Source organism: Echiichthys vipera (genome assembly GCF_963691815.1).
Source record: "Echiichthys vipera genome assembly, chromosome: 22".
In the NCBI taxonomy this organism is placed as follows: domain Eukaryota; kingdom Metazoa; phylum Chordata; class Actinopteri; order Perciformes; family Trachinidae; genus Echiichthys; species Echiichthys vipera.
In genome coordinates this window covers 18,591,855-18,617,277 of record NC_139847.1, presented here as the reverse complement: position 1 = coordinate 18,617,277, position 25,423 = coordinate 18,591,855, and the positions used below count along the sequence as shown (strand labels likewise).

Sequence of the window (25,423 nt, the reverse complement as noted above, 5' to 3'; positions counted from 1 at the left end):
GGTATGTGGACATGCAACATTCTAGCTAAATGGGACAGTTGAAAATCTGACACCATGTGGGCTAAAGTGTAATTCCTGTGCAAAATAATCCTAGGGTCTTTTTTCCACACTTGCACACAATTCAAATAAGCCATAGAGACAGTTTTATAATTAACTATTAACGGAGGAATCCTGGAGGGTCGCTTAAAGTCGCTAACGTCTTTTTTAACCACTAATACTGCTCCCTACACAGAAAACAAAGCACCAACGACGTAGTTAGTGAACCCAGAGTTTATTAAAAGAGTGTTTTAAAGATTTACCTACTGGCCCCTGTACCAGCTCCTCTCATAGTAAAGTCCATTCAAGTGGATTACCAAAGTCAATCCAACAGGAAGGAGCCCATTGGTGCTTTGTTTTCTTTGTAGGGACTCTTCTCATGTTGCTGCAGAGGTTTGCTGTTACTTTCAGCAGTATTAGTGGTTAAAAAAGACCTTTGAATGCCTTCACCGTGCTGCCCCGAGCTAATCAATGTTAGACACATCTGGTTGTTTGCGACTCTACCAGATTTCTACGTTAATAGTTTATACACGAAAAAAAACTTTCTCGATGACTTATTTGATTTGTGCAAGAGTCGAAGAAGACCCTGGGATGATTTTACGCCTGAAATTTCACTTTAATGTTGCTAAAACAGCCTCCAATCTTATGGTTTCAGGTTTTCCACCAAATGTTGGAACCTGGTTGCAGGGTTTTCCCCCCGGAGCACTGTCATCATATTAAATCAGGAAAGGGCCATGTTGTAAGGTCTGTGTTTTCAGATGCAGCCAGTCAGCTGTATTCACACCAAACACGAGGCAAAATTTTCTCACAGTGCGATTACATACAAAGTCAATAGGATGTAGCAAAACCCGGTCAGCTTTAAGATTCTCCTGCGTAGCATAGACCTGACCGAACCCCATTCAGAAAACAAGCAGTTTAAAAGCTTTTTGCTTGTCATCTTGCGGACGGACCCGACAATGCATGAATTCAGACTTTTCACAATTCTGCATCATGATGTAGGGATTTTGGCATCCTTTCGATCCGTTTATTGCAATTTAATCACAGAAAAATCTGTACTTCAAGTAGCGCAGCATTTGGTTTTTCTGACATATCTGAGACTTTCACAACAGGTACAAAGCAGCAACAGTGGTTATTTCAGACATGGTTGATGATAGAATCAATCATCCGGTTTATCTTGTGCGAGTCGCACGGATAAACATGAATGATCCCAATATGGTCCCGTAGTCAAATGTGCGCGCAAGGGGGAAAATTTGCGTTTGGTGTGAACACAGTACTTTATCTAAAGAAACATCAACGACTGAAACCATCCAGCTTAATGTGTGCTCCCAGGCCTGACACAGCCAGGCAACCTGGGCTCAGAGCTGCCATAAAAAAGAAAAAGAAACAGATGATTTCAAGTCTTGTAAATGTACTAGTAACTAAGAATATCAGCAAAACCACACATTTTGGAAGGCAAAGCAAAAAAATAACCCACTGAGTAAAATGGAATGAACGTTTGAAGGAAATGTATAAAAACAAAAACTTGAAATTATGAAACTCAATGAAATGAAGAGTTGTTGGGACTCCATATGGACTTCTTTGTCTTCATCTCCGGCCAGCAGCATCACCCCATCACCTTCCTCTTTCACTGTCTTCTCATCAGCTCAGCCAGGGGGACCAAACACTGTGTGTCTGCAGTAAAACCTACCTCTGCAGGTCATCTGAGGAGAAACAGAGTGAACATTTCATATGAACCAGGTTGTTCTTTACAGTTTTCTCTCCAACAGCCACAATCAAAGTGTTTGTGTAACACAGGTATTGTACTTTTTACTAAGATGCCTGTGTATGATCAAACCACCTCATGAATATGGCCTGTATCTACCTCACAAAGTCACCCCCTCACTCAGCAGCGTGAAGTTTCTCGTACGGTTTCAAATATGTTTATTGAAGTGTATTCAGTCAAAATAGTGATGCTCTACATTTGCTTCTTTTTCTAAAACCAAATTACCAACTGGAACTAAATACAATATACTGTATATAATAAACACATAAACAAAAAAATGAAATACAATAAAAATGGGAGAATAGAATTGGGTGACAATGTAATCCAGTGTATGATTGGGTTTTTTTTGTTCAAAAAAGAAACCCTCTGGGTACCTTTGCATAAACAAATCAGTTCACAGGAGCTCAAAATTAGAAAACAAAGTATTGATACTTGATTCATTCTGAAATACTGTTATTTTTTACAGGTAGATCTGGTGGGGCTTACCTCCGGCTCAAACCTTACTCCTGGATAGGGGTTGGACGCTATTGTTCTCCGGAGTTGCCCAGGGTGTGATGTGCCGGGCGGGTGTGGGGATACTCAAAACCCCCCTACTGAGCGCCGCGGTGTTGGAGTTTACCCCGCTAAGGGAGGAGAGGGTCACATCCTTACGCCTGCGTGTGGTGGGGGGGGGGGGGGGTACTATCATCTGATCTGAGGCCGTATGTTTTGGACACTTGGGTGAAGAGAGGGGCAGAGCTGTCAACTGATCACCATCTGGTGATGAGTTGGGTCAGAGGATGGGGGAAGATTCTGGACAGACTGGGTAAGCCCAAACGGGTAGTGCGGTTGAACTGGGAGCGTCTGGTGGAGGCCCCTGTCCAAGAGGGGGCAATGTTCAAAGCTTCCATTGCTGAAGCTGCGGCAGTGAGATGTGGCCTTTAGGTCTTAGATGCCTCGAGGTATGCTCTCGATCTATGAGTCAATCTTCTTTCCTAACCTATCCTTTGCTCATGAAAGCTAGGTCGTGCTTGAAAGAACAAGATCGCGGGTACAAGCGGCCGAAATGGGATTTCTCTGGAGTCTCCCTTAGAGATATAATGAGAAGTTCTGTCATCCATGAGGAACTCGGAGTAGAGCCGCTGCTCCTTTGCGTTGAAAGGAGCCAGTTGAGGTGGTTTTGGCATCTGGTAAGCCCCCTGGGCGCCTCCCCTCGTCCAGCTGGGAGGAGGCCTTGGGAAAGATCCAGGACTAGATGGAGAGATTATATCTCCACACTGGCCTAGGAACAACTCGGGATCCCCCAGTTAGAGCTGGTTAATGTGTCCCGGGAAAGGGAAGTTTGGGGTCCCCTGCTAAAGCTGCTGCCCCCGCGACCCGACCCCGGATAAGTGGTTGAAGATGAGTGATGAGTGTTATTTTTTACCATAATTTGATAAAATATCTGCTGTTCCTATACCACTGCTGTACTCGCATGTTTTTTTAAATAACAAAAGCACTTCAACAAAAACCTTTATTTAGAGAAAAAAAAAGTGACCAAAATGAGAACAGCAACAATTGTGTCAAAAGAGAAGATTTCAACAATGTTTTCTTCTCTAGGATTCAAAAATGGACAGGATGTGTAGAGGCCACAGCTTTGAATGACTTCAGCACATCTGCACCCACAGGACATCACTAGTTTCTCACACTGCTCTGGTTTCATCTGGGTCCATTCTTGTGGTCTGTTCTTCTTGCAGTCTCTTCCACAGTTTGGTAACAGTAGAGGGTTTCTTTGTGGAGACTGCGGCTTAATTTGACTCAACACAGGAAACCTCACCCGGCCTGGACAAAGGATTGACATCTTTTTTGGCCAAGGGCTATCCACAGATTCTCTATGGGGTTTAGATCTGGACTCTGGGCTGGCCATTTCAGTGTTTCACCATTCTAAGCTTCAAGGAACTGTTTAACCTGTTTTACAGTGTGACAGGGGACATTGTATTTTGTGAAAAATGCGGGCTGACAGGGAGATAATTGCTGTGAAGGTGTGGCATGTTGCAGAAGGAGGTTCACATAAACATTTGCAGTCACCCTGCCATGTAGCTGTACAAGAGGCCCAACTCCTGCTGCAGAAAGCAAACCATGACACTTCCTCCTCCAAATGGAACTGACTTCTTTACACACTTTGGGTTCAGTCTTTCCCCTGCCCTCTCATGTACTTGTTTTACGTGGACGACCGGCTTTTTTGAGGGACTAATATGAATCTGTCCTTGTAAAGTTTCAATCTTCTTGAAATCACAGACTGTGATGGCCCAACCTCTCTCTGATGGCTGAGAGGGTCATCCCTTTGGCCTTCATCTGGACGACCTGCTGTCTCAGGGTTTCAGTCACCTTAGAGCAGCTTCCATCTTACAAAGTAACCAGGAGAGCTGCCAGATAAACACCAATAACTAGGAGGTATCTGAAAGTGTTCTGTAATTTTGCTTAAAAAATAAAGTTTTTTGTTGAAGTTCATTCATTCATCTTCAACCGCATCGCAGGGCACATATAGACGAACAGAGACAGACAACCTTTCACCATATAACCTAACACATGCATGTCTTTTGATTGTGGGAGGAACCGGAGAACCCGGAGAAAACCCAAGCAGACACAGGGAGGACATGCAAACTCCACACAGAAAGGCCCGAGCCGCGTTGCGAACCTTGAACCTTTTCGTTGTGAGGCGACAGTGCTAACCACTACAAAACATGCTAGTACAGCAGTGGTATAGTGGTATAGGTATATTATATCAAATTCTAAATAAAGACCAACAACATTTCCGAATAAATCAAGCATTAATACTTTTTTCTCTAAGTTTGATCTCCACTGTAGAAGAGGTCTAATTTCATTCCTGCTCAGAAATTCACATTATTGGTCACCATACCAGTAATCTGTGAAATGTTTCCTCTAACACCAGTGTCAATCTCACAAAGTTATTTGCAGCCCTTTAGTACGTTCTAAAATATAATTTTGATTTAGGTAAGCAACAGCATGATCATAAAAACTGAAGAATCTTTCTGTTCTTAACAGTTACGGTGTGATGAGCATGTTTGCATCAGCACCAAACGTAGTGAGGCTTAAGTGCCAACAGGCCATCTATGTCTGCTCATCATCTCCTCCCTGGCCTCTGATCTGCAGCATCTTTTGTCACAGACGCTTTCTTTCATTCATTGTTCTGAAAGATGTTCCACCACTGCGCTGATATTAACACGTCAAGGCTTTGTCATTCAAACAACCATTATTGTGTTGGCATTCGACAACCACAGCTTCAGTGAGCTTTTGACAACAGGCCAGAGACTCACTGAGTGCCAACAATCTGTCATTTGATCTACTAAAAGCACAAGCTCATCAGATACTTTGGTTTCATATACATTAGGCTTATACAGTATGAGGGCAGTTATATACTCTATCATCTGTACATACCAATAAATCTAACCAAGTGTAACCGCACCCCTCCATACTTTGACTAGACAGTAGAACTGGTGCCAGAAACATGCTCTGATCGAAAAGAAAGTAAATTAAAAGAGCCCTTGTCTTGACTGAGAGCACATAATACAGAGTCAAAGTGTAACAGCTGTGTTCCTACCTGATGTGTGCCTCTTGCGTTGGTTCCAGCACTAACACCTTACACTCTCTCTTGGCTATTTTGTCCAGTGGGATGAGGGTGTGGTCGGCGGGCAGGTGCGGGCCTCTGCCCATTGGAGAGCCTACAGGAGGGGTGATGGTACGACGCTCCATCACACTGCCTGACCTGGAGCCAGCAGAGACACTGTGTCATGCACATGATGAAGCCAGGCATGTGTGGGTCTGTGTAAACAGCTCCTGTCTTGCATTTTGTTTGTGTCTAACAACATCATATGTGATGTTGTGCATTTACACAACATCTGGGTAATATCTCACAAAGGAATAAATCAAAAGAGTTCTGCATTTCTAAAATTAACTTCAGGTTTTCTCAAGCCAGGAAGTGCCAAAACCTGCAGTTCTCCGAGTGTCCACTAGGAGCAGGTTTCATAACAGAGCAGTTTCTCATTGACCTCCATGTTAAACAGGCTGTTTTCACAGCATCATTAAACCTGTTTAAGGCCTGGGGCAAAAAAACATTCTAGTCTGTATGTTTAGGTCATATCTCCATGACAAAATTGAGGTGTTTAATTTTTTTGTACCAGTCTAGTTTATATTTTATTGGCTGCCCACGATTTAGCCTCTTGGGGAGATGGACGATATTTACACAAGGATGAAGTTGGAGTTGAGCGACAACGTCTTAAGACCGAATTGTTTCAATTTACAATCAGTTGTAAAAAAATTATAAAAAGCTAAACCTCTATCTGATAACTGATGGGTTCTGAGATTGCATTTCAGCCCATGTGTTCTGCCTCTTCTGTTCTCCAAGTGGACTGTATAACTGCATAAACCCAAAGCATGCTCAAACGTACTCAAACCACACATGGAAGCTCTTCCAATACCCAGATTTTGTTCTGTTGCCTACAGATTCAGCATTCACCTGCAGATATCTATTTCTAGAGGTTAACCCTGACCCTGAGCCAACTTTACTGCCACCAGGAAGTCCCACCTCATAGATGGTGAAAGAGAAAATCATAAACCCAAATATTCATCAAGAAGCTGCTCATCTTACTAGAACAATTCTATGAACAAGGCTCTTTTTAAACAGAAAGAATAATGCTCAATAAAGCTTTCTTCTAAGAGAAAGACACTGGAACAGCACGCTGCTGCACACTCATCCTCTGTACCTGACATGGTGCGACCTGGACGGCTGCTGGTGGGAGAAGCTCTGAGATCGGCCCAGGCTGTGTCTCTCCAGCAGCTCTCTGACTGCGGGGCTGGATGACGACGGAGAGTTCCTCAGCGGTGATCGCTGCTCCACGGGAGGAGTGGACATGGAGGCTGTGAACTGGAGCTTCAGTTTCATGTGCTGGCTCAGCTATGGTGTTGTCACGGACAAGATAGGGATGGACGAGACGGGAGAGCAGGTTGAATATCACTGTGTTTATTTTGTCACTTAACTTATTCTGCAGAAGCAGGCAGTACCTCAAAGAGTCCAGTCCGGAGGATCTGGAAGGCCACGGTGAAGGTGATGGTGGAGCCCTTCCTACACTGCCCCAGGTTGTTGAGGGGAGACTGGCAGACCACCGCCCCCCCACTGTGGTCCTGCTGGCCTCTTTTATCAGCTGATGGATGGATCAGGAAGAAGAGGAAAAAATAATGTTGATTTAGATAGAAACCTGGATGATCAAAGGAGGTTTGCTTAAGGTCAGTCTACGGAACTTTTTTAGTACTGTAATTTTGATACACTGACCTATCTTTGTAACACTAATACTGTGCAAACACTATTCCGATTAAGCTATCGTAAATCAAATTCTTCCAGGAAAGGAGAAGGGCTTTAAATGTTTAACAGCTGTGCATTGCAAATAAAGGAAAGCAAACTAGAAGTAATTGGAAAAGTTTTTGCAGCTTAACAAAAAGTGAACACATTCCAACGTCTTGATACATTGTCATGATAGCTTGTGTACTGATACAAATGTACTGTTGGATTCCATCATAGCTGACTTTGACCCTGACACACCCACAAAACGCATCTCAGAGGCTGCTACAGAATGTTTCCCCACTGACTACACTGAAGATTACACATCTGGATAGTGACCCAGTCATGATCACATCTGGACGGACGCTGCTCACTTATTAAAGATTCAACATATCCGATTATTACACTACAAGTGAACTACTTAAGACTTTAGTGCTCCTTCATGTCTAATGGAGCCAGTTGAGGGGGTTCGGGTATCTGATCAGGATAACTCTCTGCATCAACACAGTTATTTAAACCTGCTGTGATGCAACATCGTAGTGAATAAATTTGAGGTCAAATGCAGCAATAATCTACTTTACGATCCATTACAAATGAAGATGTGATTCATCTCAAGTAAGTAAAGAGGTGTTACCTTAACCCAAGCCCTATCTTGAAACCTAACCCTAGCTTTAGAGCTAACTAGCTGCTAATCTGAGTGTTGATGATTGTGCAGTACAATCTAAAAACACTACAATCTAGCATCCACCCCTTCAATGGTCATTCAAAGTCCCAACTACAAGAACAACGGTGTAGCTTCTAGTGTTGTTCCCTTTTGTATATGATAAAACAGCTCTGCGGTAAAACTTGGAGTCGTGCTGCCAAATCTACATTCGTCTGTCGAGACTCAATCCTGTCACACTTCATATGGAAAAATGTCTATAAAAGAAACAGCTGGCACCCGCTGAGTAGTGACACTTTCGAAGGCCGTGTGCTGATGTGATTTAAACAGTAGTCAGAGATTAGTGGTCGGCACTGTGAAAAGATGCAGTGTTGACTGTAGAAATGAGTTATAAAGTTCCATCTTCAGAATAAATCTAATCTGATCTGCCTGTCAGAGTGATGGATAGTTCTCTGTTGCGAAATTGTATTTGGCGGTTTTGTAAATGTCATGTAAATGAAGCCTGCGGTTAAACACCCACGGCTGACGGCATCTGATGTTTTTTCCGCTGCAGTAAATAAGGGGCTGTGACTCAAACAAGCTCACTTTGACAGCTCAAGATTGACATAGGATTGGCCTGTCTATGTGGTTTTTCCAGCTTAGCACACACAGTGTAATAGTGGGAGGACTTACAGACTTACATGGTGCTCTAAGATCAGATGTCAAAGAGTTGTGAAGATTAGTTTGTAAAGTGCTGCCTACTCTTCAGTTAAACCTGTTGAATTAGTTACTGAGAAAATGTCGGGTGTCTTCTGAAGACTGTACTCAAGACAATGCAGGGTTTATGTTAACCATTTCCAGCCCCATTTGAACAGGAGGAGGTGGATAATAAAATATTCACTGTGCTCCTGCAGGAATTTAACTCTTCGTTCTGGACGGCATTCTAGAGAATACCAGTGCCTGCCTGTGGCTGCCCATTTCATTGGCCCCTGAAGCTAGAGTGTGGGTACTGATATACATATTATATTACGAAACTCAACGTGAGCTCTTTTTGCACAGAGATAAAAAGTAGGACGCAGAGAGAGAGAGAGAGAGAGAGAGAGAGAGAGAGAGAGAGAGAGTGTGAGAGAGAGAGTGAGTGAGAGAGTGAGAGAGAGAGAGAGAGAGAGAGAGAGAGAGTGAGAGAGTGAGAGAGAGAGAGAGAGAGAGTGAGAGAGTGAGAGAGTGAGAGAGTGAGTGAGAGAGTGAGAGAGAGAGAGAGAGAGAGAGAGAGAGAGAGAGAGAGAGATGTGTGATGGTAAAGTCTGCTACTCACCGTCAGAATTCCAGATAAGACGGACGGTCAGGAAGTCGTGCAAGTCGTTAAGCAGGGTGTACTTGACCCAGAAGTGCTCCAGAGGCCTGACGGCTCTCGGACAGGAAGCTGTCATCACCAGCCGAGGACGATCCAAGCGGATACCGGGCAACAAGTAACAACTAGAGATGTATCTGGAGGTATAGCAGACTAGTATTATAGCTTCCTATAACAGGTCTTTTGCACAACAGAAGTTTGAATTGCCACAGTGGAAAAAACTCTCTGTGAAACGAGCTCACCTAAATGGAATGAGGTTGAATTATTACTCACACGTGCTTTTCCTGCTTTGGACTTGGTAAATGGACTTGTACTTATATAGCACCTTTCTAGTCTTCTTCCATACTACTTGTCAAATTCACACAGACAGTCACACAGCTGATGGCAGTGGACATCTGCATACCATCTTATCTAATGTAACCATTCACACCACATTTACACACCCATGCGCAGCACAGGGAGCAATTTAGGGCTCAGTGTCTTGCCCAAGGACACTTCTACATCTGGACCAGGGGAGCTGGGGATCGGACCTCCGATCTCTCAAATGGAAGACGACCCACTCTCCTACTGATCCACAGTCGCTTTGAAATGTTCATAAAATCTATGGGTAGCCCTTAAATCCTACGGATGATTATTCTACTACGCTTTCCCAGCACTCTAACTGTATAACATAAAAGGTAAAGAGACCTGCTACATGTTGAACAGAAGAGGATCAGTTACCTTGTTAGAGGCAGTGTTGGGTTGTACCACTGTAACACGGCCACCAACGGGACTTCGAAACCCTACAGAAATATGTATGATAAATGTATTAGGACATATGATGAGCAAACACTATTCAAAACACATCTGAGACTCAGTTATTCTGACTCAATCCCACACACACCGTCCTGCTGCCTCAAATACTCACAGGAGAACACCAAATGTGGATTAATCCGCAGTTGGAAATAGTCCCCAATAAATAAACTATATCCTCCTGTGTAAGGATTGTTTGTTGAAAACGTCACCAGCTGTTTGAGGAAATGACCAAGATCTGTGATCTGTTTTTAAAGATTTTACGCTTCAGTAGGAACCACTGGACAGAGTGGGGAAAGACAAATGTCAGACAAATGAACACACTGTTGGTTTTGTCTTTTCCTGGGATTGGTTGACAAATATAAAAATGCAGAATACCACCGGCCCTTAAAATAATCCATCAATGACCAGATGCCACGAGGGTTTAGGGAGGACATTCACATTTTACATTGACTTTATTTATTTTACTTTTTGTCACCAACTAATAGCATTGGTGCAATTAATAGTGTTTTCATTATTAGGCCTACTATCTGTTCAAAAAATACATTGAACTTATGCACACTGGCCCTCATTTATCAAACGAACATACGACAAAAAAAAAAAAGGCGTACAACCATTTCCTGGCAATCTACCACTAGGTGACAAAGGTTATCCTCTAACAGAATACCTAATAACCCCGCTGGCAAACCCCGCTACAGAGCAGGAGCGCAGGTTCAGCAGTGCGCACACACGCACACGGGTCACAGTGGAGCGCTGCTTCAGGTTGACTGCCTCCGTTATTCTTTTCCATACAGTGTTTTTATGGGCCCCTTTTATTCCACTCTTAAGACCGACAAAAAGCACATCTTTATTTTGCTCCATCTCGGATGTCAGGATGCCGATCTGTGTGTCGGAAAAGTTTATTTTCGTACCAGTGTTTCTTCTCTCCATGTTTGAGCTCAGTGGGCGAGGCCTCCGAACCAGGAATATTTAAGGGCGTAACATGTTAATGACCATCGAATTCAGCCGCAGCATTTATCAAGGCCCGCTCATTCGTACGCTGAGATTGGTCCGATACGAATGTTTCATAAATCACACGTGGGTCCTGTCATACGACCAATTCTGCGCTCAGATCTGCACCCGTTTCCACGCAAGATTGATAAATGAGGGCTGTCTTTCTTGCAAAAATGGTTTCGTAAATAGCAACGTTTCAGTACAAGACCCTCATCAGACAAACAGTTACCAGTGAGTTACTGAGTTATTGAAGATAAGCTTTAACAAGAAGAAAATGTGAAAACAATTCAGAATTGACACATGTATCTTCGACCCGCACTAATGCTATACCCAGGGTTCCTACACATTTTACATTTCAAAATGTCATACTTTTCCAGACCGCTCAGAGGATTCTTCAGTCAATATTAAACATCTGAATACCAATTGTTAGATGCTTATTATGTAAATAAATGGTTTTAAAATCAAACTTTTAATACCTATGTTATATTCTGACTATGTATGCCATTATGTTGCCAAGTAGTTACAAGACATTTTTACATACGTATTGTAGATCATATAAGTGAATGAGCTCCAAACTGAGACATGTTCAACGCACAGCATTTTATTCTAGCTAAACGTTAAAAGAGTAAAATGAACCTGTAACTCTACAGACAGGAACAGTAGAGATGGATAATTAACCAGGAACCACAGAAGAAAACACAAGTCTGTGCTACATTGGCTTTAGATGGAGGAAACATACTGTAAATCAATAAAATAATAATAAATAAAATCATGAATAAAATGTAGACAACACGTATGGAAAAAGCCTAAATAAATAAGAATCGCAGTCACACAACGAACGGTTACCATGGTAACCAGACACCATTCTACAGCCAGCTTGATTAGTTTCATATCATCTACAGATCGGCTGTGTAACGCTGTACATTTTTTTTGATCGGTTTATTTTGATATATTTTATTTGAGAAAGTGAGATAATAGTCTGGAAACGATGCAAACTTTTTTCCAAACTCTTTGACCTTTCTTCATACTCATCCAGACCTGGAAATGACCCTGTGTACCATTTGTGTTCAGAAAACACTGGCACATTCTACGGTCTGACAATAAACTCTCGTCCACATTTGAAAATCCTCCTTTGTTTGCCAGCAAACTGGGCAAAACACACACGTGACCACTTGGTCGGGGCGGCAGTTGGCGCTGTCGCCTCACAGCAAGACGGTTCCTGGTTCAAATCCAGGTTTGCATGTTCTCCCTGTGTCTGTGTGGGTTCTCTGGCTCCCCCCACAGTCCAAAGACATGTATGTAAAATGCCTAATGTCAGCTGCCCTGCGACAAGCGGTTGAAGATGACGGATGATGGACGGACCTCTTGTTCCATGTAAGTTCAAATGCAACGGGAAATTGTGCTCAGTGCAATCATCATTTTTCCCACTCCCATATAGGTAAACCACATTTTGCGTATGTATATGCACATATATAATTTGCTTCATTATATTTTTATTCAAGCGACCTGTTGTGTGCCTGTATATCTATCTGTATATAAATGGATACACTGATTTTTCGGACTAGCTCAGATGTTTATAGTTATGATTCATCTGGTTTTGACTTCATTTGTTACAGTATATTCATTGAACCTTTAGTTTTCAGTCCAGATGTTGATTATATTAATGAATCTCCTATTTGAGACTTTACAAATCACTTTAAATTTGTGCGTTAAACCCCAACACTATAGTCTAGATGTTTATATTTATCCTTCATCTAGTGACTTTAAACTTGTCTAAATAGTCTACATGTTCTATATGTTTGTCATTTATCTAGATTTGTATATTTTCTGTTTCTAGGCGCATCAGTTTATTTTCTAGTCATGCATTTCTTAAATATTTTCTTAGTGTCTCATAAGAATTCCCCCTTATTTTTGACTGGGGTAAATATTAAATATACATTATACGGTCATGTATTGTTATTTGATGACCTATAGGCTACTGTTGATGATTACCTTGGTTATATTTGATCTTCTAGGATTATTATGAGTCAACTCTTTATGCATCTTTGATTGTTAGTGGATATGGTCTATTTCGATTTCATGTGTGTCGAGGTGATTGCTTGGATTGACTGCAGACTTGTAGCCACTCCCTATTTAGGATGACCTCTTTTTCACTGTTAACTGTTCCTGATGAAGGTCTAGTACAAAAATGCTATTTGTTAAACCATTTTTGCAGGTAAGACAGTGTGCTTTTTTGGACTCACACTGTCCATCCGTATCGTGCCCAAGCACGTTTCACAGCTTAAGTCTAGTTCCTTTGACCAGTGTGAGTGCAACCGTACCGCGCCACAGGCCCGTTTGGGAGAGGTGGGCTTCTGTAAAGCACGTTTGCACATGTACGAGCACGAGCGTGCGCACATGTACGAGCACGAGGCCTACGGTGGTTCTGATGTCATTTTATGTGCGCCTGTTGGGACGTAGAAAAAAGAAGGAGGGACCATGCACAGATATTTAAAACAATGGCAGTGAAAGGTTCACGTTGGTGTGATGCGGAGGTGGAGTGTTTACTGCAGATTTGGTCGATGAAAAGATTCAAAAACAGTGGACAAGACGCACAAAAACTCTGAGGTCTACGGAAAGATTTGTAAACAAAGCGACGCATCGCCATGACGTCATCAATGCTTGTGACGTGTTACGGCGTGCTGACGTATAGGCAGCAAGAAGCATTCACCGAGGCCCAGGTAGTGTGAGTACAAACGGGCCTGGAGGGGGGGACAAGTACCCTAAAGCACGGGGCACGGTACGGATGGACAGTGGGAGTGCGCCCTTACTCTTCTCTTTCCTACGCACCTGTCTTAAGTTAAAGATGCTAAGTATCCTTCAGCCTGCTATCTGTTGCCATGTCCCGGAAAACAATAATGCACCACCCACAATAAGTACACAGACCTACACCTAAATACACTGCCAGCGGTAGAATTATTGTGTGCTGTACCTATGGTTCACAGAACACGGAAATCTCTGTCAAGTTTTCATTATTAGGCTGTTGTTATGTGTTGCCTTATTTTTCATTTATTTATAGTATCCCGCTTGCATTAATGACACTCGTGCAATAAATATACTGTATTTTAAGAACATAGAAAACTCCCTGTAATAATTGCCTTGACATGGGAGAAATGATTCTCCAAAGGAAACCATATTTGGACTTTTGTGCGCTTAATTAAAGAAGTTCCAGGTGCTACATGCTGAGTATATTAGCACTTTTCTCAATTTGGAGACATATTGGTCCTGCTGCTGTAACGATCACAGTGATTTAGTAAAGCCAAAGAAAAGGAGCCCACAGTCCGTTTGCTCAGACAGCGTCTCACAGTGGACGTTTGGAGCCAAAGGTGTGAGAGTTGGCAAAGCTGTGCCACTGACGGACACACAGAATTTTCCAACTCAAATGTAACCCCTGATCCAAACTAGGCCACTAGATGTGAGAACTGATCAGACACAAAAAAACTCGAAAGGAATTCAAGCCTCTGGTGTTGGTGTATTATATGTGACAGCTTTTAGCTCATTTGCTGCATCCGTCGTGTCTTCTCACCTCACTGGAGTCCTCCTCCGCTTGGTCCTGTAGCTGCAGCTGAAACAGGAAGTTCTGTTCCTCCAGAGCGCTGAGCATGCTGGGTAAACGTGATGACTCGCTGTCTATCCGACAGAATGAAGCCACGGTGACCTCAGCTGACTGGTGGCTTAAGTGAGAAGTGGAAACAAAGATGTGTCTGTTAGGAGACTTTAAAGAGCACAAAAAAACAGCTTCAGATGAGACCACACACACAGAGTACAGCGCTCAGTAGGATATATTCATGACTCTGCCTGTTTCAGTCTGGGTAATGTGGTGAGCTGATCTAGCATGACAGGACTAAGGGCGCACTCCCACTGTCCGTCCGTGCCGTGCCCCGGGCTTTAGGGTACTTGCCCCCCCCCTCCCGATCCCCCGCGACCCGTTTGTACTCACACTACCTGGGTCTCGGTGAATGCTTCTTGCTGTCCATACATCATCATGCCGTAACACGTCACGCACATTGATGACATCATCACACGTCACATGCATTGATGACGTCATCGCTATTGCGTTGTTTGGTTTACAAATCTTTCATAGACCTCAGAGTTTTTGTGCATCTTATCCGACTGTTTTTGAATGCTTTCATCGACCAAATCTGCAGTAAACACTCCACCTCCACATCACACCAACGTGAACCTTTCGCCACCATAGTATTTCTTCTTTCTCCTTCTTTTTTCTATGTCCCAACAGGCGCACAGAAAATGACGTCAGAACAGCCGAAGGCCTCGTGCTCGTGCTCGTACACGTGCGCACGCTCATGCTCGCACATGTGCAAACGTGCTTTACAAAAGCCCACCTCTCCCAAACGGGCCGTGGCCGGCAAGCGTGCTGCACCTAGACGCGGTATGGTTGCACTCACACTGGTCTAACAAACTAGACTTTAGCTTGGGCTCGGTACGGATGGACAGTGGGAGTGCACCCTAAGAGTCAGGGCAGTGCAGGGCCGTTACAGTCGTTCCCCGGCTGCAATGACGGTGCAGAGACACACTGAGCAGCAGACAGTGTGAGGAAAATAAAATGCTTTTTCGAACATCAAAGCATGTAAACATGTTCTAGTAAAAACACAACATACAAGTATGAAACCTGGAAATGAGCATATATAAAATGAAAAAGTGTGTGCTGTAGTTCCTGGTGTGTCAGTGAGGGCAGGATGTGACAATGCTTGTTCAACGTGTATAAATAGCCCTGGGAGGTATGACTAATGTTCTTGCATGACGGGGGCTGATTATAGGTTCATAGAGGCTTGTTCTACTGTCAGGAGTACGTAGAGTATAAACACACAACATGTATATGTACAATTATTACTGTTATAAATTGTTTATGTGGCCTAAATCACAAATGTAGTTTTTATGATATGTGCCTAAATGAAAACCTGTTTTACAAAACATATAAAAAGAAAATAATAATAATAAAAAAGATATAATGCAAAAACAGTATCGGTCCCAATAACCCCATATTACTCGGGCCCTAGCTACTAATTATTGTGTGAAAGTTCTAACCTTTAGTAAGAAGGGTACACCAGTTAGTACGTAATATGTCAAATCATAGCAAGCATTTTCAGTGCATCAGTGCAGCTTGTTATTTGTGTTAGTACACTCGTGGTTGCCCTTCTGCTGGTGGACAGATGTTTTCATCTGAGAGTATAGGTGCACATGCACTTACCAGACGTTGTCGACTATGAGAACTGAACCATCTGGCATCATGGGGAGGTAGGACGAGTTATAGTTAGGAAGGATCTTCACGTCTCTGACACACACCTCATCCTGAGAGCTGCAGTTCAACACTGAGGAGGGGAGAGGAGTCGTCAAATCTCATACTGTGTGTGTGTGCGTGTGCGTGTGCGTGTGTGTGCTGCTGGTACCCTTGAGGACAGTCAGGTGTTTTCCAGAGACATTCATGTGCTGACACTGGACACTGGGAGGTGGAAGAACATTGAGGATGGTGCTGACTGGAAACAAGACGGACACAACAGTTGAGAGTGATTTTGTGAGACATTCCCCAGAATGATGTGGTCCAAGTTCCAGGTTTTAAGACCGCAATCTGGTGTGAGTGCTTCGGACCTGCAGAGTTCACGTCCGGTGTTGAGAGAGAGTGTGTACCTTGCGCCTTAAAAGTGCTGAGATCCTGTCTGAAGGTGTGTATTGGACTCCTGAGCTGCAGAATAGTAAGGTAGCCATGTTCCCTCACCTCCGCCTTCTCCTCGTCCTGCCTCCAAACAGTCACTATGATCTGACATGGCAGAGAGGAAGACAAACACAGGGTAAAGTTTGGCTAATCATTTTGCCTAATTTTGTCTCCCTCCTTAGTTAGTCTAGCCGGGAGGTTTGTCTCTAAACGGTTGACAAATGTATATCATCTTAGAGTAAATGTCCTCAAAGCTCATTCGTATGGGTGCAGATGTGTCTGACCTTGGCTTTAAGTGTGTTGACTGGCAGCTTGTCCAAAGAGACGGTGAGACAGAAGATAACCTGGTCATCCAACACCAGAGCAGACTGCAGGAGGACAAGCAGAGGGCAACATGTTAGTTTTTTGTGACAATATGTGAAATAAGTTAGCATTCAGATTATTTAATAGCAGGGCTAAATAGGGATGGGATCTGAGAAGTGGTAACAACAATTTCTATTAAATTGTATTTATGTTGCCAAATCAAGACCACACTCTATGACTTATTTATGATTTACAGAGACCCAACAATTCCCCCGTAGAGTACGGTGGCAACGAAAACCTTCAGTATAACAGACAGGAGCGAACAGACCCAGCTCTTTGGAGGACGGACATCTGTCTGCACCGGAGAGAGGAAGAAAATGAGAGAGAAAGAGAGAGATAAGAGACAGACAGATGGACAGAGAGAGACAAAAACAGACACAAAGACAGACAGATGAACAGAGAGAGACAAAGACAGACAGATGGACAGAGAGATGGACAGAGAGAGAAAAAGACAGACACAGAGATAGACAGATGGACAGAGAGAGATAAAGACAGACACAGAGAGACAAAGACTGGCACACAGACAGACAGATGGACAGAGAGAGACAAAGACAGACAGATGGACAGAGAGAGACAAAGACAGACACAAAGACAGACAGATAGACAGAGAGACAAAGACAGACACAAAGACAGACTGATGGACAAAGACAGACACAAAGACAGACAGATGGACAGAGAGAGACAAAGACAGACAGATGGACAGAGAGAGACAAAGACCGACACAAAGACAGACAGATGGACAGAGAGACAAAGACAGAAGGACAGAGACAGACAAAGACAGACAGATGGACAGAGAGAGACAAAGACAGACACAAAGACAGACAGATGGACAGAGAGAGACAAAGACAGACACAGAGACAGACAGATGGACAGAGACAGACAAAGACAGACAAAAAGACAGAGAGACAGACACACTGTCAAGAAGGAGTCATGGTGGAGGGGAGGAAACGGTCTAAAGTTTGGCTTCATTAGGGGATTGAAGACGACAGAGGTGCAGCTTTAATGTGTGTAAAATGATCATTTCCAGTACGGATGGAATCAGCATGAACATGCTGAAACACCTCTCTATGCCGTATGGGCTTCATTTACAGGAATGCCATGTATTTGACACTCAAGTGCCACAGCTTCTCAACTGAGCAGCATGTCTGTTACCGAGGGTAAATATCTGTCAGTCAAACAGTCAAGTTGCAGTTTAGATCCATGTCTGTCCAGACTAACACATGTAGTGAAGACTTTAAAGGAATTGAATAGAAGGTATTGAGTGTATTTTTTGGTGTAACGTGGATTCTTCACACACATCTTCAGATCTCTACAGTCAGCACTGTCTGAGTCTCCCCTTCTGTTCCTGAGTCATGAAACATGACTCTGTCACAGTGGAGTTGACCGTTGACTTTTTGGATATAAAATGTTATTCCGTCATCATTCATTATATTGGACAATTGTGTGAAATGTTGTCAGAATGATTTGAAACTGTGTTATTGAGGTCCCGGTGACCTTTGACCTCTAAAATCGAATCAGTTCATCACGTCCTCCTTCACTTTCCCTCAGCCCCTGGCGTTACGCAAGAGTACATGTAACAAAGAGGCCACTTGGAGAGCTGAGGGAAATTGGGCGGGGGGAGGAGGGGATGATGAAATGAAATTCACCTGCCCTCCTTCAGCCCAAACTGGATCGACCACCAGTTGTAGGTTTAGCGCTGTAGTGCTTCTTACAAATAACCAGAAAGACCTTAAGGGCGTGATCACACTGTCCTCCCGGACCACGACCCGGACTTTAGGGTACTTGTCCCCCCTCCCTCTCCCCCCCGCGCCCCAGCCCCGTTTGTACTCACTACCTGGGCCTCGGCCAATGCTTCTTGCTGTCCATACGTCATCACGCCGTAACACATCCCACGCATTGATCGCGTGTGTGGCTTTGTTTACAAATCTTTCCATAGACCTCGGAGTTTTTGTGCGTCTTGTCGACTGTTTTTGAATATTTTCATCCGAGGCTATTTCATTGTTTAAGGACAAGATAACGACCTGTTCTATAGGAAAGTATCCTTTATAGATATCCTTTATCCTCCTTAAATGACTTCTGGCTGTGATCTGGTGCTGTTGGACCCTGGAACTGGTCAGTGAGATGTGATTGTGGCCCCTACAGGGCTCCAGTCAGAGGGCCCCGGTCAGAGAGTCATTAGTTGATTTCAGTCTTTTACTCCCAGAGTAATAGTAAATACAAGCAGGACAGAGGATAAGCTTGTCAGTGCACATACAGTTTCTGAAGTAATGGGCTGTTCACCTGTTTAGCAGATAGTTTCTGAACAAAATCTCATTGATGCTTCATATTTGACTGAAAAATGACAAGTTGCAGTAAATATTTAGTGTACTTAGATTTTTTCTCAACATTTTCTGCAAACGCATGGAATAAATGTTATTTTGCAATATATCATATCCATAATAATGATGGTAATCATGATACGGATCACAAACAGAAGTTTCTGAATCAAAGATGATGCAGCCCCCTAAAAAAGTGCAGGCAGTGCCGACGTATTGCAATCATCCGTAGAAAACCCCTTCATCTCATTCAAATGAGTCTAAGAGCGTGATCACACTGTCCTTTTGGCCGCGGCCAAAACCGGTTTTTCAGCTAAAGCCTAGTACCTTTAAGTAGTGTGAGCGCACCTGCTCCGCGCTCAACTGGGGCCAGACAGAGAGAGACAAAGACCGACACAAAGACAGACAGATGGACAGAGAGACAAAGACAGAAGGACAGAGACAGACAAAGACAGACAGATGGACAGAGAGAGACAAAGACAGACACAAAGACAGACAGATGGACAGAGAGAGACAAAGACAGACACAGAGACAGACAGATGGACAGAGACAGACAAAGACAGACAAAAAGACAGAGAGACAGACACACTGTCAAGAAGGAGTCATGGTGGAGGGGAGGAAACGGTCTAAAGTTTGGCTTCATTAGGGGATTGAAGACGACAGAGGTGCAGCTTTAATGTGTGTAAAATGATCATTTCCAGTACGGATGGAATCAGCATGAACATGCTGAAACACCTCTCTATGCCGTATGGGCTTCATTTACAGGAATGCCATGTATTTGACACTCAAGTGCCACAGCTTCTCAACTGAGCAGCATGTCTGTTACCGAGGGTAAATATCTGTCAGTCAAACAGTCAAGTTGCAGTTTAGATCCATGTCTGTCCAGACTAACACATGTAGTGAAGACTTTAAAGGAATTGAATAGAAGGTATTGAGTGTATTTTTTGGTGTAACGTGGATTCTTCACACACATCTTCAGATCTCTACAGTCAGCACTGTCTGAGTCTCCCCTTCTGTTCCTGAGTCATGAAACATGACTCTGTCACAGTGGAGTTGACCGTTGACTTTTTGGATATAAAATGTTATTCCGTCATCATTCATTATATTGGACAATTGTGTGAAATGTTGTCAGAATGATTTGAAACTGTGTTATTGAGGTCCCGGTGACCTTTGACCTCTAAAATCGAATCAGTTCATCACGTCCTCCTTCACTTTCCCTCAGCCCCTGGCGTTACGCAAGAGTACATGTAACAAAGAGGCCACTTGGAGAGCTGAGGGAAATTGGGCGGGGGGAGGAGGGGATGATGAAATGAAATTCACCTGCCCTCCTTCAGCCCAAACTGGATCGACCACCAGTTGTAGGTTTAGCGCTGTAGTGCTTCTTACAAATAACCAGAAAGACCTTAAGGGCGTGATCACACTGTCCTCCCGGACCACGACCCGGACTTTAGGGTACTTGTCCCCCCTCCCTCTCCCCCCCGCGCCCCAGCCCCGTTTGTACTCACTACCTGGGCCTCGGCCAATGCTTCTTGCTGTCCATACGTCATCACGCCGTAACACATCCCACGCATTGATCGCGTGTGTGGCTTTGTTTACAAATCTTTCCATAGACCTCGGAGTTTTTGTGCGTCTTGTCGACTGTTTTTGAATATTTTCATCCGACCAAATCTGCAGTAAACACTCCACCTCCGCATCACACCAACGTGAACCTTTCACCACCATTGTTGTTGTTGTTAAATGTCCGCGCATGGTCCGTCCTTCTATTTACATGTCCGAACAGGCGGACATAACGCTACTGCCGTAGGGCTCGTGCTCGTGCTCGTACACGTGCGCACGCTCGTGCTCGTACATGTGGGAGTAAAAGACTGAAATCAACTAATGACTCTCTGACCGGGGCCCTCTGACTGGAGCCCTGTAGGGGCCACAATCACATCTCACTGACCAGTTCCAGGGTCCAACAGCACCAGATCACAGCCAGAAGTCATTTAAGGAGGATAAAGGATATCTATAAAGGATACTTTCCTATAGAACAGGTCGTTATCTTGTCCTTAAACAATGAAATAGCCTCTTATTTACATGATGGCATGTCCTTTCTGTCTCTATATGGCCGCACGTTTACAATCCTCCTCTGCTCTCTGCATCGTGCACGGCAGAGTTCTGCGTTTTTGAAAGAAATGCCAAAATAGCAAAACTGCTGTCAAATCATTGTCTGTCGTTTGACTCGATTAATCGACCAACTGTTTCCGCAGTAAAGACACGTTTGCACCGCCGACTGGAAAAACGGCAGTACCTCAGTCCATAGGTTACTTGGCTGGGAACCGTAGGGTCACTGGTTCAAGTCCCGGTGTGGACCATGTATGGAGTGTGGACTGGTGGCTGGAGAGGTGCCAATTCATCTCCTGGGCACTGCCGAGGTGCTGTTGAGCAAGGCACCGAACCCCCAACTGCTCGGGGCGCCGGTCACTGGCAGCCCCCTCACTCTAACATCTCTCCTTAATTGCATGTATAGATCCTGTTTGGGCCTGTGTGTGTGTAACGTGATTAATAATAAGAGTCAAAAAATCCATTTCCCCGTTGCGGGATCAATAAAGTAATTCTTCTTCTTAACAACAGGGTCTGTCTGTTAACATTAGTCTGATCCCCAAGTCTGTTCATAAGTAATGTGTTGTAGTTCAAACATGGTCTCTATCTCTTGATCCTCCCAACAAAAACATAAGCCTTATGTGTTGGAACTTAAAAGTTCTAAAACAACAGACACAACGTAATTGTATCCAATTTAACTGAGGTTCTGTAGTCGGCCATTTAGAGACCGGAGCAGCGGTGTGAAAAGCTGCTGCAGCCTGTCAGTGTCATCTGTGACGTCTTCAGACTGAAGCAGGTTTAAAGCCCCTGAAGATATTTGTGCTCTGTCAAGTTCTGACACATCTGCAGCACAAAGATTACTGCAACAGACAGAACAAAGCCTGCTTCGTCTATTTTCCCACCTAAGGCTCAATCAGGGTTGAAGCAGGCTTGAGTTGGCGTTTAACTCCAGTTGACTGGCTCGTCTTCAGGTCAGGAGGTGGTCGGACACAGGTTGAAGAGGATCAGTTTCAATGTGAATGGAACACTACCATGACTCCTAAGAACCAGGTGACGTGTTTTATCTGAACTGTCATAACCAGGGATTAACCTGTTTTGACTGGCTTGGTTTGAAGTGACCAAAGAAGGGTTGAACACTCAGATAACCTCAGTCAAACGGAAGTATAAAGGCCAGTGGAGAAAGGAAGTGTATTTAAACAACTGTGGTTGGGTTTCTCTATAGCTCAGGAAATAGGTAACTTCCTATTCTGCTGAAGGTAGGTCAGTATATTGAATAAAGTCCAAAATGTCATCAAACACATTTATGAGATCAGTGGTCGCATACAATTGGAAGTACTATGTAGTGGAATTTGACTTCTGCTTTCACCCATCATAAGGAGCAGTGGACAGCTGAAATTGCCCAGAGAGCAATTAGGGATTTAGTGCCTTGCTCAAGGACACTTCCACATGTGGGCAGGGGGAGTAGGGGATCAAACCTCCAACCTTGTGGCTTTAAAGCACAAGCCACCATTGACCTTTAAAGCAGTCTTTATTAGATAGTAATTACAGTGCAGAGCCAAGTGGAAACCCCTCCCCTTACTTCACCCTTCTTACCTTCACCGGTTCCCGCTCAGACCATCGCCCATCCCCGGCCGAGCTGTTGTGAATGAGATGCGGGTTGCACTGTGTGAAAGTCCGGTTACTTTTCCCCCCAGACTCCCTCTCTCCGGGTTCCTCTTCCCCGCTGTCCTGGCTGCAGGTGCTCTGGAGGTCTGCCTGGTACTCACTGGGTCTCTGCTGCCGGCTCTCGGCGACGCACACACTGGCCCGAGCGCACAGAGAAGCCGCCAGGTCCTTCCAGGATGCAACACCGGAGCTGTCACCCCTCCCCGCTGCGCTCTGGGACCGCAGCACCAGCAGGAACTGGACGACCTCCCCGAGGTAGACGTGGTTTCTCCGCGGCAGAGTCGTGTACTCCGCCGGGTCTGACACACTTGATATTGGTGCGGCGGGGAAATAGATGAAATAGTCGCACTGTGACTCCATCATTTCTCCGATGAAGTGAGCTCAGCTAACGTAAATTCCGCTGGGAAGCAGCTGCTGCGGTGTAAACAAAGCGAGGCTCGAGCGCCACCGGCTCTTCATGTAATGTATGCTTTAAAAACAAACAGAGACTAAAGACATGGCCGTGCGTCGAGACACGTTCTAACCAACACACTCTAATACTTTCACTACCGCACACAACGGGATTAACGGGACGTCCACACCATTGATATCCATCTTTACCGTTGAGCTTCCGTTTACCAGCGACAGCAATACAAACAACAGGGCGGCTAATCGACACAGATCTTCGTCCAGACCACACTAATCGATCACCATAAGGCCGAACACAGAACCCAGCAACTTTTATTATCAAAAACAAATGGAGATAAAAGGCCCTGTTTTGCAAGGAGGCTGATAATAAACAAAAGCAGATTGGTTAAATAGCTGAAACTGATATTACCAGTACTGAAACAAGTGCTGGATGATATAAATCACTGGTTCTCTTCTCTTCTGGTACTTCCAAAATAAAAAAAAAGTAAACATTAATTAAGAAATGAACATAATAATTGTAAGATTCTCAAAAAGGTCATTTAAAATAATCTTAGCAATCCCTGCGATATATCTGTGCCAATATCAGCCTGTGACGTAGTCTCATCTTATCTCATCTCATGTTCAGCCTCTTATCCGGGGTTGGGTCACAGGGGCAGCAGCTCCAGCAGGGGACCCCAAACTTCCCTTTTACATTAACCAGCTCTAACTGGGGGATCCTGAGGTGTTCCCAGGCCAGTGTGGAGATCTAATCTCTCCACCTGGTCCTGGGTCTTCCCCGAGGCCTCCTCCCAGCTGGACGTGCCTGGAACATGTCCCCTTAATGAATAAAGAGCTAATGTTTGATAGAAGAGAGTGAGCAGAGGTAAAAGGATTGGTTTGAAAACACTGACATGTCACTTCTGATGCTAACTCTTCCTACAGCAGTCAACAATAAATAAGCTTCTGATTATCTGAAAACATATGTTTGTCTCTATGTGCCCTGTGATACACTGACATCCTGCCCCCCCGACCCCGACAGGGACAAGCGGTGGAAGATGGATGAATGGACGTCTCTGGTAGTTGAATAAATAAATAGTAGATATAGACAATTACAAGTATATTTTTAGGTTATATCAGTACATTTTGTATACTGAATTTAATATATAACAAATCAGAAATATTGAGTATTTTCTCATTTTATAAGAAACTTTAATGCAAAATATAAACTAGAAATATTTCACATCGGATTTTCTGAAAAAAATGTGTATGTGCTTGTTTTTATCAATTTTATATGTAATTTTGTATGACAATATATCTGGATAGATCACCATAAAATTCCATTGAAAGACAAAAAATATTCCAAAATATTTTGTATAATGTATATACATCAAACTGAAATCAAGGAGACGAGTGAGTGAAGTTGATGAAATATTGTTTTTATTCAGTAAAAGAAAAGAAAACCCTCCATGGAAGAGATCCTTCAAAGAGCGTGATCCAGTACACGTTTCACCAAAGAAAAGACAAAAACATTTTCAAGTAAGATCCCAAATACACTGTTGTTTCTCGGGGGGGGGGGGACTCTTGTAATCCCAGTTCAGCGAAATCCAAAACAGCTTAAAACAATCGGATCAATAAAGTATTTCCTGACTGGTAATAACCCAGTGCTGTGGGAATAGCAGAGCAGAGTTCTGGTGTTCAGATGAAAGGGCAACAGATGAATCACGCTGTGTCTCGGAGCTTCTGCTCATTCTGACCTCGGACAAAACAGAGATTTTAAGAGGCTTTGACACGCCCTTTTGTCCACACGCACATCCTGACACACTATGAAACATATGACATGTTCACATATGAAAACTTGAACGCTAGTAAATAGCTAGAAAATAAGTCGCGGTACCGTATGGGTAAAAACACTGGAATCAGATGCTCGTGGAAGAATAGAAACAAGTTTGCTTGTGTGTCCGTGTGGATAGGGATGTGTGTAATTAATGTTCAGTGTAATGAACTGCTCTAGTG

General features: G+C 43.8%; 1 protein-coding gene across 1 annotated transcript; it reads right to left on the bottom strand.

The window, feature by feature from the left end:
• Positions 1-1,109: 1,109 nt before the first annotated feature.
• Positions 1,110-24,015, bottom strand: trappc14 (trafficking protein particle complex subunit 14). Its single transcript, XM_083936675.1, has 12 exons — positions 22,952-24,015; positions 16,883-16,966; positions 16,574-16,703; positions 16,336-16,422; positions 16,137-16,257; positions 14,454-14,601; positions 9,824-9,885; positions 9,068-9,240; positions 6,839-6,978; positions 6,541-6,731; positions 5,379-5,543; positions 1,110-1,736 (listed from the first exon to the last, which is right to left on the bottom strand). The coding sequence occupies exons 1-12, from the start codon at positions 23,384-23,386 to the stop codon at positions 1,733-1,735; spliced, it is 1,740 nt and encodes a 579-aa protein (XP_083792801.1). The 5' UTR covers positions 23,387-24,015; the 3' UTR covers positions 1,110-1,732.
• Positions 24,016-25,423: the final 1,408 nt, after the last annotated feature.